A 15,656-nucleotide genomic window follows, 5' to 3' on the forward strand; every position below is an offset into this window, starting at 1 on the left:
AACAAAATGTCAGTGATAAATGATTATCCAAAAGTTGATGTGTCTAATGAAAGATAGACATCTTAATTGTTTTGTATGCAGCTTGTTTAAGCTGGACACAAACACAAAACTTCAACTGAATTAAACTTTAAATAGGCTGGAACTTCAGCAGTGGTGTATAAGTGAGTTTTAGCTTGATAACTGTTTCTTGAATTTAAATTTGAGATACTAACAGATTGGAAGTTTGAGGTGAGTTGCTTTAAACTATAGTGCTTCAGAGCTCATGCTATTCAGTTATTTCAGATGACTGATGCAATAATTGAGAACTGAAACATATCTCATTAGTTAGATGATAAATACTATTAGATGATCTTTGTAGATTTAAAATGCACTTTCTTTTATGATACTAAATTTCAATCAATTTCATTATGCATCACCACTAATGTTACAAAAGTGGACTCTTGGAACTTGCTGTAAGAGGAACTGACTTAATGTTTGGGATTTTACATCAAAACTGCATTATGGATATTTCTTAAAGAAAGTTTCTTTGCTGATTCCCACAGAAAAATCTCTGTTAAGCTAAGTCCGTTCTGTGCCTGTATGACAAGAAACCATGTGCTCTCTGTTGAAATGTCTGGTGAAAATGGACTAGTGAAACAGATCCTGGTCTGATTTTGTGTAAAAATTGATAATGTTTAATCAAGTTTTTGTGATCTGGAGCAACATTACACTTACTCAGTATTCAGAATCTGAAGTCTTCACACTGTTCCTTTCAGTTTTCCACAGTTCTTTGCTAAAATGGATGTAGCAAATACTTTGTATCACTACTAGAGCTGATCTGTAGAATGACACTTTTTTCCTAGTTAATGCATGCTTATTGAATTTGCCTGTGAACCCTAAAGGTCCATGTTAGGATGGCATTTAGAGCATATAGAAGAGAACCCCCTTCAGTATAAACTTATTAATAACTAATCCGGATTATTTTTTATTAGTAAAAATTTATATAGATGCATAGAGAGGCTAGTACTGGAGTGCAAAGCACGCTGAGTTATGACTAAGCAGAGTTACTGCTCCAAAGTTTAATTGCATATGAAAGTTTTTCCCACTCTGTGCATAGATATGGAGAGAGAAAGTCTGAAAATTTTTGAGGACAAGTGAACAGTGACTAAGGCTGTAGCTTTTCCATTCCTTTTCTCTTGGATTTGGGTGTGTTTGGGCATCAAGTACAGGGCTCCTGCTAGAAGCTTGAACAGAGCTTTTCTTAATTAAAATTGAATCAAGTTTGATGTAATTGGTTGTGGGGCTTCTGCTAGGTCTATTTTTGCCTAATTAGCAGCTGCAGCATCTTCTCCATAGCTATACAAACTCATTTGCCTGATCTGCTTCTTGTTATACTGTCATAGCTTATGATCAGATGCCAGCTGATAAATCCTCCTAGGCTGCCAGCTGGACAACAACATCCAGCTTTTGGGCATTAGACAACAATGTGGTGTGTCTTTAAAGAAAACTCTTTCATACATGGTTTGCATGAAATTCTTCACTTGCAGGATACTCTAACAGAACTCGTTAGAGTCTTAATCAAAACTACATCCTAGCATGCAGGCTAACACCATCATCATGGACTCTTCAGCTGTTTGTAACATTTTCTTACAAGTAACAGAGAAAACAATGGAGATTTAAAATTAATTTTTAAATTGAGAAATTATCTGATAGTATAGAACATTGGATGTTTTATGCATGTGAATATTGATTACTTTGTTTTTTGTCACTCTCTGGAAAACACCTTGGACAGTGGTTTTCTCAGAATCTCCTATGACAGGAAGAGAGGAGCAGTTGCAGCTGTAGAAGTTGTAGTTCTACTAGAGATAGGCCTGTCACTTGTGGTCAGGTGACATAAATTCAAGGGCTTACAGTCATTTCAGTGCTTTCAGTGATTGCTCCCAGTGCAAACAAAGTACTGTGGCGTGGTCCTTTAAATGGTGGATTTAGTATAGCTGCAACTGATTATTTCCAGGGCAGAAATCTGAGTCTTTCCTGGAACTGAGACCTTAAAATTTCTGATTATTGTGTGCTTATACCTTTACTTCAACATACACTCAGCAGTTCGGCCGAACAGCCCTGTAACCTGGCAGGGAAATAGCTAGAAATCTTGTTTGCTGAGGCTTTGCCTTCGTATTTGTGCTTTTGCTAGGCATATGACACCTGAGGATCTTGTTGACCTGGAAGTGTCCAAGTTATTGTTCACCTGAGCCTGGCAGTCATGTTTTGTGGGGGATATGTTGTTACACATGCTCATTGCACTCCATTAGGCACTCAATAAAGCTGACTTACATGATCAGACATCTGGTTTTGGCACACAGCAAGTCTTCACACAGGCATAAGGAGTTGTTGTGTGCACTGCACTGCTGTGTAGCTCCATGTGTATATGCGAGATGTGTGACCTGAGCAGGGATTATATATGGAATGCCTGTGCAAGTTCACAGTCCTGTGGCTGGGTGATAATTTCTCAGCTACAATGCATTGATCATCAAATGGAAGAGCTGCTCTCAGTCTCCTCATCCCTTCTGTAGAAAGGTGGTATTGTGCCATTTTCCCCTCTCTTCAAAGAATTAAACAGAGATACTGTGTGAGGCTTGAATTGTGATGAAGTGGGCTGGAGCAGGGCTAAAACTATTAACATGAAAAATTTATTAAGAGCTAGGTCTACCTGAAGATATAATCCTACTTAGAATACAGAAGTACTTCATGTGTTGGCTAGCTCAGTGTTGAAGTTGTTTTTCTTCTGTTCTTTTCCCATTTCTGATTAATGGGAACACAAGAAAGCTTGCTCATCCCAAACTCTGAGGGGCGAGAGCATTGTTGGAAAGAGGGAGTTTTTAATGAGCATGTTCTTTCTCCATGTGACTTCACTTGTGGATGCTACAAGATCCATTTCCCTGGAAACAGATTTAATTTTAGGTATTTTTAAAGGTTGCTGCTTGATGATGAACCATATGGACATATGAAGGAAAATGCCAGTGTTAAAGGCAACAGTTGTTGCAAAGTTAATGATTTAATGAAATCCAATTATGCAAGGTTGTTTTGAGATGAGAAACATCTATTTTCTTCCTTGTCACTCTTGCCCGTGGAATGCAAAGTAAAAATATTATAGGAAATTAAAAATGAAATTTGTTCGGTAACCTCAGTACAAAGAGTAAGGGTTGTCTTACAATGCATTTCAGTATAGCTGTTGTGTAACTGAATGTATTTATTCTCTCCCTAGACTGTCCATGCCTTTTGGCTTTGGGGAACAGAACGCGCCATGGGACAACCTCAGAGATATTTCTCCAGACGGGCTCTCTTGCTTGGGTGATGTGACTGCTCTCCTGACTGTCTTCATACCCAAAGGATTTATTTTCCTTTTGGAAATATTTTAAGTTGAAATTTTGTTCCTCACTGGAAACTGTCTACGCTAAAGACTGCATGCATCATGGGTGACATGGCAAACAACTCGGTTGCATATAGCAGCGTAAAAAATGCTGTAAAAGAAGCTAATCATGGAGATTTTGGAGTTACTCTTGCAGAGCTCCGTTCTCTTATGGAACTTCGAGCTGCAGATGCACTGCATAAAATACAGGAATGCTATGGTGATGTACATGGCATCTGCACAAAGTTGAAAACTTCACCAAATGAAGGTAAGTAAATTTTAACACTTATTGAGGAGACTCCATTTAGGAAAAGCCTTATTCAGCAAACTGGTTTTTTTTAATAGAACAAAGTTTTTAAAAGCATTCTAGTTACCATAACAAAATATTGCTTCTTGTTCATTTAAAACAGAAATATTCCACAGTAATAAATAAACAAGAGTTTTTGTCTGTTGGTCTAACTGCATGTGAGGAGATGTATTAATGAAGTTACACTTGGAAGGAAGTTCACTGGTGTAGGCATCTGTTGCGTACAGCTATGCAACATAGCAGTGTTCAACTCACTGGGAAAGTATCAGTTTTCTGAATAGTTCATATGACCTATAGTTCACAATTCAGATCATGCTACTTTAGAGCCCAGGGTTTTAATAATCTAATGCAGGGCTTATTAATCCTTCAGTGTGGCTACCTAGTTCTTGGATTTTCTTAATGCAACAATTTTTAAAACTGATTACATGTTTTCGGGTTGTGCTATGTTGAGTTCTTAATAGCAGGATCTAGTTTTTAAATCTGCAGTGTTTCTGTAGATTTAAATTGAGCTAGGCAAAATAACTATCAATATAACTTGAAGCATTAACATGTACTCTTAGAAGAAGTTTTGCAAGCTGATTACATGGTCTTATTCCCTAGAAATAAGCATCTCTTATGGAGTCTTTACCATGTTGGACTTAGTGGCATTCTGTAAAGTGTAGCTACATGATACTTTTGCTATCTAGAGTTATTACTCCAAAATAGACTGTACAAATGTGAAGAAACATTAGCTGAAACTTATTGTGAAGTCCTGCTGTTGAGAGCAATTGAGAAGTACCAAAACCAAGATTTTGGCAAATTGTAGTGTCTTTGCATTGAAGGACTCACATAGATTTTAACCAATGTCATGCTGGTGGCAGTAAAGCACCCACTGTCTTAATCCTGGAGAACTGTTGCTTTCTGTGCTTCAGAAAAGCTCTGGAAAGATTTGCCTTCTTGGACCAAGAACAGCCTACTAATGCCGTAAGGTACCTCTGGGTACATCTGCATTTAGCATGTTTTGGCTTGATCTGCTGTTGAAGCCAGACTCCTGATTTCCAGTCTCCTGAAATTATCAGTACATGAACTGAGTTCCTCTTACCAAACGAAAGCAGCCAGCTGACATGGCTGAACTACCAGTGAATGGGAGTAGACCAATTTCAGGATGAAGAAGTTTGTAAAACATGAGGAGTACAAACTTCTGTTCCTTGGCAATTGTAGAGGACAGTGCATGTGTGTGAAACACTGTAGTGTATAAGCAGTGTAGCACAACTCAGGAGCAATAGGCTCTCATTACTCTGTTGGCCTGTTGCATAGTCTTGAAAGGCAGTTTTCCTTTCTCACTGAAAAGGGATATAGTTTTGTACAGTTGGGAATTGAACAGAGAATTGAATTCTGTTGTACAGTTATCTGCAAGGCTAAAGGTCTGTTATTACTGCAAGCTAGGTAGACATACAATTTTGCAGAGCCATGCACCAATACCTCGTATACTGCAGGATTCACTTTGTTTCTTAGTGTAACAAACATTCAGGTTTACCCATGGGAGGGTTGAGCATCAGCATACCAATACTCGAGGGTTGGATGTCCTTTCCTGCAGATTGATTGCGCAATACTGAGGGCTGTGTGGTCAAGGCCTTTCACTTTCAAAAGGATTCAACATTTAGATGTACACTGCAATCAGTTACATACAGTCACTGACTTAAAAGGGCACCATCCTTTTTTAAGTATGAGAGAAACTCATAAACCCACCAAAGATTCAACAGCTGAACATGTAAACAGGCTCAGAAAAAGGTTAATTAAGATGAGTTAGACCAGCATTCAACAGAGGTGTCATTTTGGCTCTAAACCACAACATGAAATTTTAAGAGAGTCAGCCTCTCTGTCAGGTAACCTGCTATAAACTTTCTGTAGGTAGTACTGGAGAGCTCTTGTAAAGGTAGAACTAGGTCTCCACTTTTGTCAAATTCAAATCGTAGGTATAGAAAGGGAGATAGTACTAATGGAAAAAAGTCTAGAGAAGATCTTGCAGAAAACTGTTATGCTAATTATTTATGTTAATACTAGCTCTCTAAAACCTTGTGTGTATACCTGCAAGGCCCTACAACACTTTTTCCTGATCAGATGCTTTCTTTATGACGTGACACTCTTAGCACTATGTAATTACCAGTGGCTTCACAGGAAAAGTACAGGTAGTTCTGACATGGTACACAGTGGATGAGTTCAGCTTGTTCCATTTCTTGCTGTGAAGTTGTTGACAATGCAAGATGTCTGTTTTCAGGCAAAATTTGGATCAAACTTATCTGATTTGAAATGAGAAATGGGAACAGTCCTTTACCAGTATTACTTAAAAAAAAAAAGACTGAGCAGACTTTATTGCTTACATGTAAACAAATGTGCAAAATGGATGTTTGACATATCTTTAGTAGCAAAAGTCTGTCTTATATTCAGGACAGATATTTCTAATAAAATTTGAATATGAAACATTAGCTAGTTTCTGGGCTAAAATTTTTCAAACTCAACCCCAGATAGCATAAATTATCCTAGTTAAGACACATAATTAAGAATATGATGGTAGTAGTTTTGACCTCAGTACTGTAGATTGTGAACTGTGAAATTGCCAGCTGCGTGGTAAACATAGAAAGTTAAGTAATGCATGGTGTATTATAGTTTATACTAAAAATACAAATGGTTTTTGTCTTTGCCAGGCTTATTTACTAATCTTCACTAAGTGGTTCGGATAGTAGCTTGACTTTATAGCCTCATTTGGAAACACTTCATTCTTCAAAGACCTTTGCTATATATTTCTAATGTTCTGCACTGTGGTACTCTGCAAAGGGAGGAAGAGAGTGATATTGCTAACATTATGTATATAAATTTCCAAACTCTGCCATGTAAAAGGAATAGAGAAGTAGTATCTTTTGCAAAATAGCAATATGTTCCAGTCTTTTGGAATGACCATGATGTCCTGAGTTTCCGTAGACCCTGTAATGTATAGCTTAAGTTTGAAAATAGTCTTGCAGTGCTCTTTGAATTGAGAGTGAAAGTAAGCACCTTAAAGCTTGAACTGCAAGAAGTGTAAGGTTACGGCTAGTAAGTACAATTGCTACTTTGTATTAAGCCTTCAAAGATGTGAATTCAAGGTGAATTAAAGACTGTTAGAATAAATGTATTTATCATACCCACAGAGTGTGTTTAATTTATTTCACTTTTGATGAGATCTGCACATAGTTTGATTTTCAGTTAAGTGATTCCATAGCAGTTGTTAGCAGTTAAAACTGAGCTTTGTCATTCAGTAGCCTTTTCAAAGTGTCTTGAAATACGTGGTAATTCTAGGAAATGTCTGTTAGAGGTGTTAAATACCCCCCCTTATTATGAAAGCCAGGTGCAGTGGCTACTGTTCTTATTTATTATCTAGTATGCTTGCAATGCCTTTATCACAAAGCAGTTGGGTTAGCTACTAAAAAAATTGCTACTAAGAAAATAGTTGTCTAAGCTGGTGCTGATCATAACCTTGGGGTCAATATGATTGAAGTATCCAAACCTTTGCTCTGAACATGCCTTGAAGTTTGGCAATTTTGATTTGAAAAGTGAGCTAGTAGCTTAATTCTGAATGGTGGGTTAGTCAACTGGAAACTTTTAGAGGAGTAGCCAGGAGGTGTGCTCACAGAAGACCCTGAGTGCATGACCGTGGACTGAAATACGTGGTGTTCCTTATTTTTAAGATCATGGCAAGCTCGTGAAACATGCTGTAGCCTTTAGTGTAGGCCCCTCTCTCGTTTGCTAGTGTCCCTTAAGAATGGTGCAAGAACTGAGACAGAGGAGGACTCAAATATGCCATATAAGAAAGAAGATGGGTACAAAACTGAGGTGACAGACCTGCCATAGTCCTAAATATGGGTCCTCTCTGTGTGAGAAGAGATAAAAAGAAAGTGAAACTTCAGAAGAGCAAATAACTACCCCCACTCCAGGTGGAAGCAGCATCAGAAAGATTTCCACATGATGCCTGCAAAGCTTCAACAACCTTTAATATTATTTTATATAAGAATTAATATTGAAATACAATAATTATAGTAGTTACATTTTTAATTTTAATAAACATCTCATTATAAATGTTACATTACTTTTAGGATCCTAGGATGTTGTCTCTGAATACAGAATCCCTACACTGGGAACCAGAGCTACCTTCAAGGGCTGTGGTCTTGCTAAAGCTTTATGGTGCTACTCAGTCTCAATAGTAGTAACTCTACTAATGATCTTGTCTTGCAAACTTGTTTACTTTGAACGAAGGTATGTGTGCTATTATTACTCTGTTCCTATGTCATATTAAGTGACATATTAAGCAGGTAGACCATCAGCTTTATTTTGGCAAGGTGAGAATTGTAAAACATAGCTGACTTTCTAGAGTGAATGTGATTTAAAGGTATCACTTATGTAAATATGTTTGAGATGTGGCTTTTTTTGGTATTGTTACTGAAATATGGAGTGGGACTTGATTCCATGAGTGGGAAACTTCAGTCACTTCCTAATGTGAGAGTGAAATGTGTGTAAGTGTCACTAACTTTATCTTATTGTTAAATAGGTTTAAGTGGAAATCCAGCAGATATAGAAAGGAGAGAAGCAGTTTTTGGAAAGAACTTTATACCTCCTAAAAAGCCAAAAACATTTCTTCAGTTAGTATGGGAAGCACTACAGGACGTTACGCTAATTATATTAGAAATTGCAGCTGTAGTATCCTTGGGCCTTTCTTTTTACCAGCCTCCAGGAGGAAATGAATCATGTAAGTAAACTTCTTAAAAAGTAGCTATCTACTTTTATTGTACTACTGACTCTCCTGGTTCAACATCCCTATGCTGTAAATCTGATGGGAGACAGTAAGTCAGTGGAAAAGCAGCTTATTGTTCCTTATTGAGAGCACGTTACTAAAACTCTGGCTTGCCTTAAAAGGGCAACATGAGATTTCTTGGTCATGATCTGGTATAATTCTGACCAAAGGTAAATTGCAAGCAGCTGGAACAAGGACTTATTTGAAATCCAGTCTTGGTGCAAGTGGGGTTTTTTTCAGCTTTGCATCAAATATTTAAGCAATTTGTAATTTGCAGTCATGGGCTTTCCTCGGGGAGTCAGCAAGTCTTAAATTTTCCTTGATTTGTGATATGTCATTGTAACTTTAGAATTCAAGAAATTTTGCTATATTTATACTTCCAAACAGAAAATAAAGGGATTTGGACTTAATTTAACTGAATTTTTGCAGTGATATCTGGTTTGTTAAGACAAATGTAAAAGTGGGATTTGTTGAAAAAGCAGAATGTTGTTTACCAATCTGGCATTCTTATGCCATCATTTAACAAAATAAGGACAGGTAACTTTCTCTGTATCAACTTCTCTTGTGTTCAGATGAGCAGGGCGCTTTAACTTCCTCAAGTTGCTCTAGCCTTCAGGTTCTTTAGCTTCTTTGTGTGTCACCCTTATGGAAATAAAGGTAAAATTACAAAGAAAGCTAGCATGGAAAATGTTTAGCAACTATAAGTTTTTTGTTTGCCAAAAGTATAATTGTTGAAATATCTTTGTGAACTTTCTTAAATCTAAAACCTGTTTTCTGCAGTATGTGGATCAGTAAATGTTGGTGAAGAAGAGGAGGAATCTGAAGCAGGTTGGATTGAAGGAGCAGCTATCCTCCTATCTGTAGTTTGTGTGGTATTAGTAACAGCTTTCAATGACTGGAGTAAAGAGAAACAATTTCGGGGATTGCAGAGCCGTATTGAACAAGAACAGAAATTCACAGTCATCAGAGGTGGCCAAGTCATCCAAATACCAGTAGCTGACATAATTGTTGGAGATATTGCACAAGTGAAATATGGTAAACATATTTTTAAAGTTGAACTTTCTTTTATTTTTAAAAAAGGAACTGCAGTCAACAAACCCAGTGATCTCTCGTAGGTGACCTTTTACCGGCTGACGGTGTACTCATTCAAGGCAACGACCTCAAAATTGATGAAAGCTCACTGACTGGGGAATCTGATCATGTTAAGAAGTCTCTGGACAGAGATCCTATGCTGCTGTCAGGTGTGTAGCATTTGACAATTTTTGAATAATGTTGTTTCTGCAGTTAGCTGGTTATTTAAAATTTTGAGGTTGATACTAGCAAATCGGTTTTTCTATCTCGCTTGACTCCTAGAACTATCCCAAACCAGTCCTACAAGTACAAAACTTTGTTGGAGGGATCAGACCTATAAAATTGACAAACATTTTGTGTAGTTGTTCATGGGTTTGCTTTCCAGATAGCTTTGGCAGTTAAAGCTTTAGGGAAGCACAGTAGTGCATATACATAGCTCACATTTCATCAAAGTCAAGTTTAAAAGCTTGTTTCTTCAATGTCCTTTTGTGCTGTGCCATATTAACTGCTCAAGTCTCAGTAGAAAACCCAATTCGATCTTTCAGGTACACACGTGATGGAAGGCTCTGGAAGAATGGTGGTTACTGCTGTAGGTGTGAACTCTCAGACTGGAATCATCTTTACCTTACTTGGGGCTGGAGGAGATGAAGAGGAGAAGGAGAAGGAAAAAGAAAAGAAGGAAAAGAAAAGTAGGCACATTAATCTTAAATACCTTGGCAGTGGAGTGGGGATGGTGGTAAACTTTTGAATATTACTGGATAAAAACATGTTCCAATCATCCCAAGCTAGAAAGCTTATTTAAAAACTCATACCTTCTGTAAGTTTTACAGGAAAAACAGCTTAGGTCCAGTGACCTGAGAGTGTACCACTAGTAATAACTCTTGTTACATGGAATTTAGTTAAATTTCAGATCTCATTGTTCAGTTAGAGTTTGGATAGTTTGCAATTCCTAACAAGCCATACATACCATGTATAAATAGTTAAACTCTCATCTTGTGCAAATTCAAGGTGCAATGATGTCTAACAGCAACTACGTGTTTATGGAAAACAAGTTATTATTAATTTCAACCTGATAAGTGTCTAGTTCTGCATTTGACAGATAGAAAATGCCCCTTTTAGGGAGTTCTTCTATAACACTTGAAGGGAAGAAGCTTAGGTTTTTCATACTGCTGACCTTGTGGATGGATAACTTAAACATGTATGACTGATTTTGAGAAGAAGTAAGCAGACATCTTTTGTGGCATTTTGAGTGGCATTTTTCCCACTCCTTTTCTTCAGAGCTGAAATTTTGAATGCTCAGAGATGTACACAAGGCAAATTGCTCATGGCACTTTCCTGTAACTTAGTTTTTGGAAGGATGAGGGGCTTGTAACTGAGCATATTTTGGAGCCTTTCTGTGAAGAATGAAATGAGCTGTCTTCCTTATTAAAGGTCACTTATCTAACCTCAGCCTTTATCCCAAGAATCAAAGCTTAAAAATGTTAAGCAGTAATGTTTTGATAGTACTGCTCACACAAGGCATATTCAGGACTGAGTTTCATGGTGAAAATTTTTCATGAAACCGTTACGAAGTCTTCTGGGTGGGACTAATTCTGGGGCTTCTTGACACTAGAACCAAAAATTAAATTATAAACCAAAGTATCCAATTTTTTATCAGAGGGATATAAGACAACAAAGGAAAATTCACACAGAAATGTGTTTAAGAATCTCAGAGATTCTTTAAACTTAAGATTCTAAGATTGTTCAAACTCAATAGGCAGTTGCTAAAACGTGTGTTGTGTGCAGGAATTGGGATTCGAATTTTTTTTGTTGTCCAAACCCACAAATATTTTACAATTTACAATTCTGACCCTTCTTGAAACTTGGAAAAAAACTTGAAACTTGAAAAAAAAGTGAGTTTCTTTACAAGTTAGAAAAATTGTTACATGAAGAATTGCAAGTTCTAAGTTAGTTTGAAGCGGGAGCATGATAGGGAACAGTAAAAGCTGACTTGCAACACTTGCAGTAATTAGTGTGAAACAGTTGCCATCCTGTGCTCTTCCTCTTACAGAGGAAGGAGAAGGAAACAAACAGCAGCAGCTGCTACAGGAGATATGGAGAGGATTATAGCTTTTATTAATATTCTGCCAGGGTTTATTATTCTAAAAGCTGAAGTCTCTTTGACAAGTAGTGTTTTGGCATATCCTAGGACCTGAACACTTATGGGGTTTTTTTGTCTCCCAAGATAGACTCTTCCTCTTTCCCTTAAGTTAGGTGCCTAATAAGATTCTCCTTGATAAAACTCAGGTTAAACTAAATTAACTTCTCTGTGAATGTTAAGGAGATTAAAGGGACTATATTTAGCGAGCTGTATATGGCACAGTTCAGAGTGAAAGCAAATGTATGTACAAGGAGTTACAAGTGACTCAAATGTAGAACTTCGCTCTTGAAAGAGGAAGAGGGAAACTAGCAGAGAACAAATGCAAAATTAGGAAACAATGATTCTTAGGAACTCTGAGGTGGCATCTTCTGGAGAAAGTGAACATGCTTTGGTTTTTATCTGTTCAGGTGTGAGATCGTGGGGAGAAATCTTATGTATAGAAATCAGACTGTGTCTAGAGGAATGGTGTACTGGAGGTATTAAATGTCATGCCAGACAGGCTGCTTGATAATTTGATTTTCTTCTACCTGAGTACTCAGTAAATTTCTGTCTATATAACCTAAGGCCAAAGACTCAGTAAATTACCAGTAATACTGAAAATGTTTGGGTCATGTTCTAAGTTCCTCAATTTGTGTTGTCACTTCAAGTTATCACAAACAGTAGTTCTAACTCTTGCTTTCTCTACTTAGAAATAGGTTTGTCACTTGCTAAGCCCCCAGAAACAACATATAATGTGTTGGTCTTCTAATTAACTTTAATATTTCACTTGTTAAATTATTTCATTATTTCACTGTCCTTTATGATATCTTGTTGAGCCCTGTAGGAGTGCTATTTTATGATGAACTTGGGCTGTTCTCACAGTGATGTATGTTGCCTATGGATTATACTTATGTGTAAATAGGGTTAGCACAGATCCAGTAACCCAGTGCTGTACCTCCACTAAGCTTTGCTGTGGATTTATGAGTATTTTATACTACAGTAGCTTCTGCAATGTTGTTCAAAAGCACTGATTGATTGTCTAAGTGACACCCTGCAGTTTATTTACAGAGATGGTCAGATACTGGTGGCAAGTATTGGAAGAACACAGCAAGACAGAGGCCACCAGAATCACTTAATTGTCACAAATATCTTTCCTAGAAAAACGTGTCAGGAAATCTTTTGTAAAGCTTTCCTCATAAGCGTCAGTATCAGAAATTTGTGCAAACTTGACCACAGTAGATTAACACTGCAGCAATCTTGTATGGGAAAAGTAAAGTCCAGAAAGTGCCATGAACTGTTTCTATGAACTGACTTATATGTATTATTTTGGTTTTAAATGTGATTTCTTGTTTTAGCAGAGTAATTTAGTTATTTTATAAAATCATAAATAAAATAATGAATTCTGCACAGCCAGCTTAAAACACGTTTCTCTCTCTGACAGGTAAAAAGCAAGATGGAGCTGTTGAAAACCGTAACAAAGGTAAATGCAAATTCTCTGATTTTCTTGCAAGTCAGTTTTCTAAAAGCAAAGGTGATGAATAAGACTAAAAACATGTATTGAATCCTTAGATCCAAAGTCCATATGGTAAAGATGGCATAAGCAAATCTGCCCAAAACAAATGCTTCACTGAACCTGATAGTCTATCACCTAGACACAATACACTTCTGTAAACATTTGTGTGCAGTATGGCCTCTCTGGACACAAGATAATATTCAGTGCTATTATATTTAGTGGAGCTGGGTACTAGGCTTTTTAGGTATCCTTGATTTGGGAGACTCACCTAAAGGATTTAGGGAGACTAAACTTTTCTTTGCTCTTAACTTCTAGCTAAAGCTCAGGATGGTGCAGCCATGGAAATGCAACCACTGAAGAGTGAGGATGGTGGAGATGGAGATGAGAAAGACAAGAAGAAAGCAAACTTGCCAAAGAAGGAAAAGTCAGTTCTCCAAGGCAAACTCACAAAGCTTGCAGTTCAGATTGGCAAAGCAGGTACTGTGTCTCAGTACTCTCCTTATGTTGATGTCACGTTAAAAAAAGTTGGAACACGTGTAGTTTGCGAGGAGATAAAATAATCAAACCACTCAAGACTGGCTACTTAAGTGCAAAATTCTAGTGCATTTGAGTATGCTGTTGTGCCTGAGTATGTTGATGGCCTCCCAGACTATGTCATGTGGATGGCTTTTATTTTTTCTTAATTTAAATAGATTCAGGCTTTCAAGTGCCAGCTTCAAGGAGGAGGGAAAATTCCAGCTTCATAACATTGGACAGTGATCTTTTTAGGTTGGTTATAGCATTTAGCAATGTACCGAGAGAACTGTAAGTTGAGTGAAGTCTGGAAAATGTGGTACAATCAACAAGATTATCTTTAGTACTTTCAGAGGCTTAGAATTTTCCACTTAACATATGCTTTCCTGATACATAACATTTTCTATCAGCTAATATTTAGCTGCCGTGTCAAAATATTTGGTAGATTGTTGCTGCTTGAAACTAGGCTAAAACAACAGTGAAGTTCATTATAAAATTTCGGGTATATTATCTAGTGTGTAGTGGTTTAGTTCAAATATTTCAGGATTTATTTTGGTGCATGTAGGAATGTTGAAAGGTTCAGTCTGGAAGGAATTTCAAGAAGACTTGTAGCCCAGCCCACAGTTCAAGAAGGGCTGACTTTAGCATTTGTGTCATTAGACAGTTGCAGCCTGAAATGGAGCAATGACATTTTTAGCTGTAACACTCTGCAGTTGTGTATGGTGATGTTAATTTTTCAGTGAGATTAACAAATTGTAAAAGATTTTTTTTTTCATATCTTCCAAGAAGGTCTTGTTTTCCTCTATGTACCTTTTGACCCACTCTAGTTCCCCAGACAGCCTTAATACTCATCTACTTCATGCATGGATTTTCCTGTCCTCCTGCTTTGAGACCACACTGAAGCACTCTACTGAATCAGTCAGCATAAAATTGGTGAAGGCCTCCTGAATTTTTTCACTTCTTGTTCTGCCTAGTCAGTTGATTTTATGTATTGATATGTCCTGTTACTAGTTATAGTGCTTTTCAATTAAATTGGAGAAAAAGGGACTTATAGGAATTTCTAGGTGAAATGCATTGGACACTGGAACACCTCTGAGAACTACCTCAATGTTTTGACTTGCCTGTTTGAAACTTTGGTTTTAAATTAGCTTGTCTAAAGGTAGAAGTATTTACATGTATCCATAATCTATATTGCCAAATTTTTGAGATAGTTTCTTAAAACTGTTTATTTTCTTTTTAACAAGGTTTGTTGATGTCTGCAATCACAGTCATTATCCTTGTGTTATATTTTGTAATTGATACCTTCTGGGTTCAGAAGAGACCTTGGCTTGCTGAATGTACCCCAATTTATATTCAGTATTTTGTGAAGTTCTTCATTATTGGAGTTACAGTCTTGGTGGTGGCAGTACCAGAAGGTCTTCCACTTGCAGTCACTATATCTCTGGCTTACTCTGTTAAGGTAAGTGAGCAGAGGGCAACTAGATTTTTAAAGGTAGATGGGTGTATTCAGTAGCTGTTAAATGCAAATTCAGTTATGCGGCATCACAGATAGATATTATATATATGTGTGTGTGTGTGTGTGTATCAGACTGGGAAGAAGCTTTTCTTGTTTTCTGAACTGCATAAGAATTCTTCTGCAGTACTTTTCTTTGTCTTTGAATGAATACAACTGACCAGAACAGTGAGAATCACCAGCCTATTGTCATCAGCTAAAGATAAATGGGTTCAGTATGTAGCATGGGAGCATTTGCTTACAGTGAACAGATGTCTTAGAGTTTGCAAATATCAAACTTTTCTGTAAATCTGAACTTCTACCTAGCTGATGTGTTAAACAACTGCTATGAAAGCTTCCAGATCGAATTTTTTAAATGACTGAATGTAAAGTCGGTGTAAAGCTTTTTGTTTTCTGTTTATTGCACAGCATGTTTTTTAACTTAAGGTCTTTGT

At 37.1% G+C, this 15,656-nt stretch overlaps 1 protein-coding gene across 4 annotated transcripts in view; it reads left to right on the forward strand.

Annotated features, from left to right (window-relative positions):
* Window positions 1-15,656, forward strand: part of ATP2B1 (ATPase plasma membrane Ca2+ transporting 1) — a 61,857-nt gene that overhangs the window by 24,142 nt on the left and 22,059 nt on the right. For all 4 annotated transcript variants that reach the window (XM_033057287.1, XM_033057288.1, XM_033057284.1 and 1 more), the window contains exons 2-9: window positions 3,242-3,653; window positions 8,251-8,448; window positions 9,274-9,528; window positions 9,609-9,734; window positions 10,110-10,253; window positions 13,125-13,163; window positions 13,512-13,673; window positions 14,954-15,168. In XM_033057287.1, coding sequence (XP_032913178.1) covers window positions 3,449-3,653; window positions 8,251-8,448; window positions 9,274-9,528; window positions 9,609-9,734; window positions 10,110-10,253; window positions 13,125-13,163; window positions 13,512-13,673; window positions 14,954-15,168 — 1,344 coding nt within the window. In that variant the 5' untranslated portion in view covers window positions 3,242-3,448. The remainder of the gene's footprint in view (window positions 1-3,241; window positions 3,654-8,250; window positions 8,449-9,273; window positions 9,529-9,608; window positions 9,735-10,109; window positions 10,254-13,124; window positions 13,164-13,511; window positions 13,674-14,953; window positions 15,169-15,656) is intronic.

This window comes from Catharus ustulatus, chromosome 4, assembly GCF_009819885.2.
Source record: "Catharus ustulatus isolate bCatUst1 chromosome 4, bCatUst1.pri.v2, whole genome shotgun sequence".
In the NCBI taxonomy this organism is placed as follows: Eukaryota; Metazoa; Chordata; class Aves; order Passeriformes; family Turdidae; genus Catharus; species Catharus ustulatus.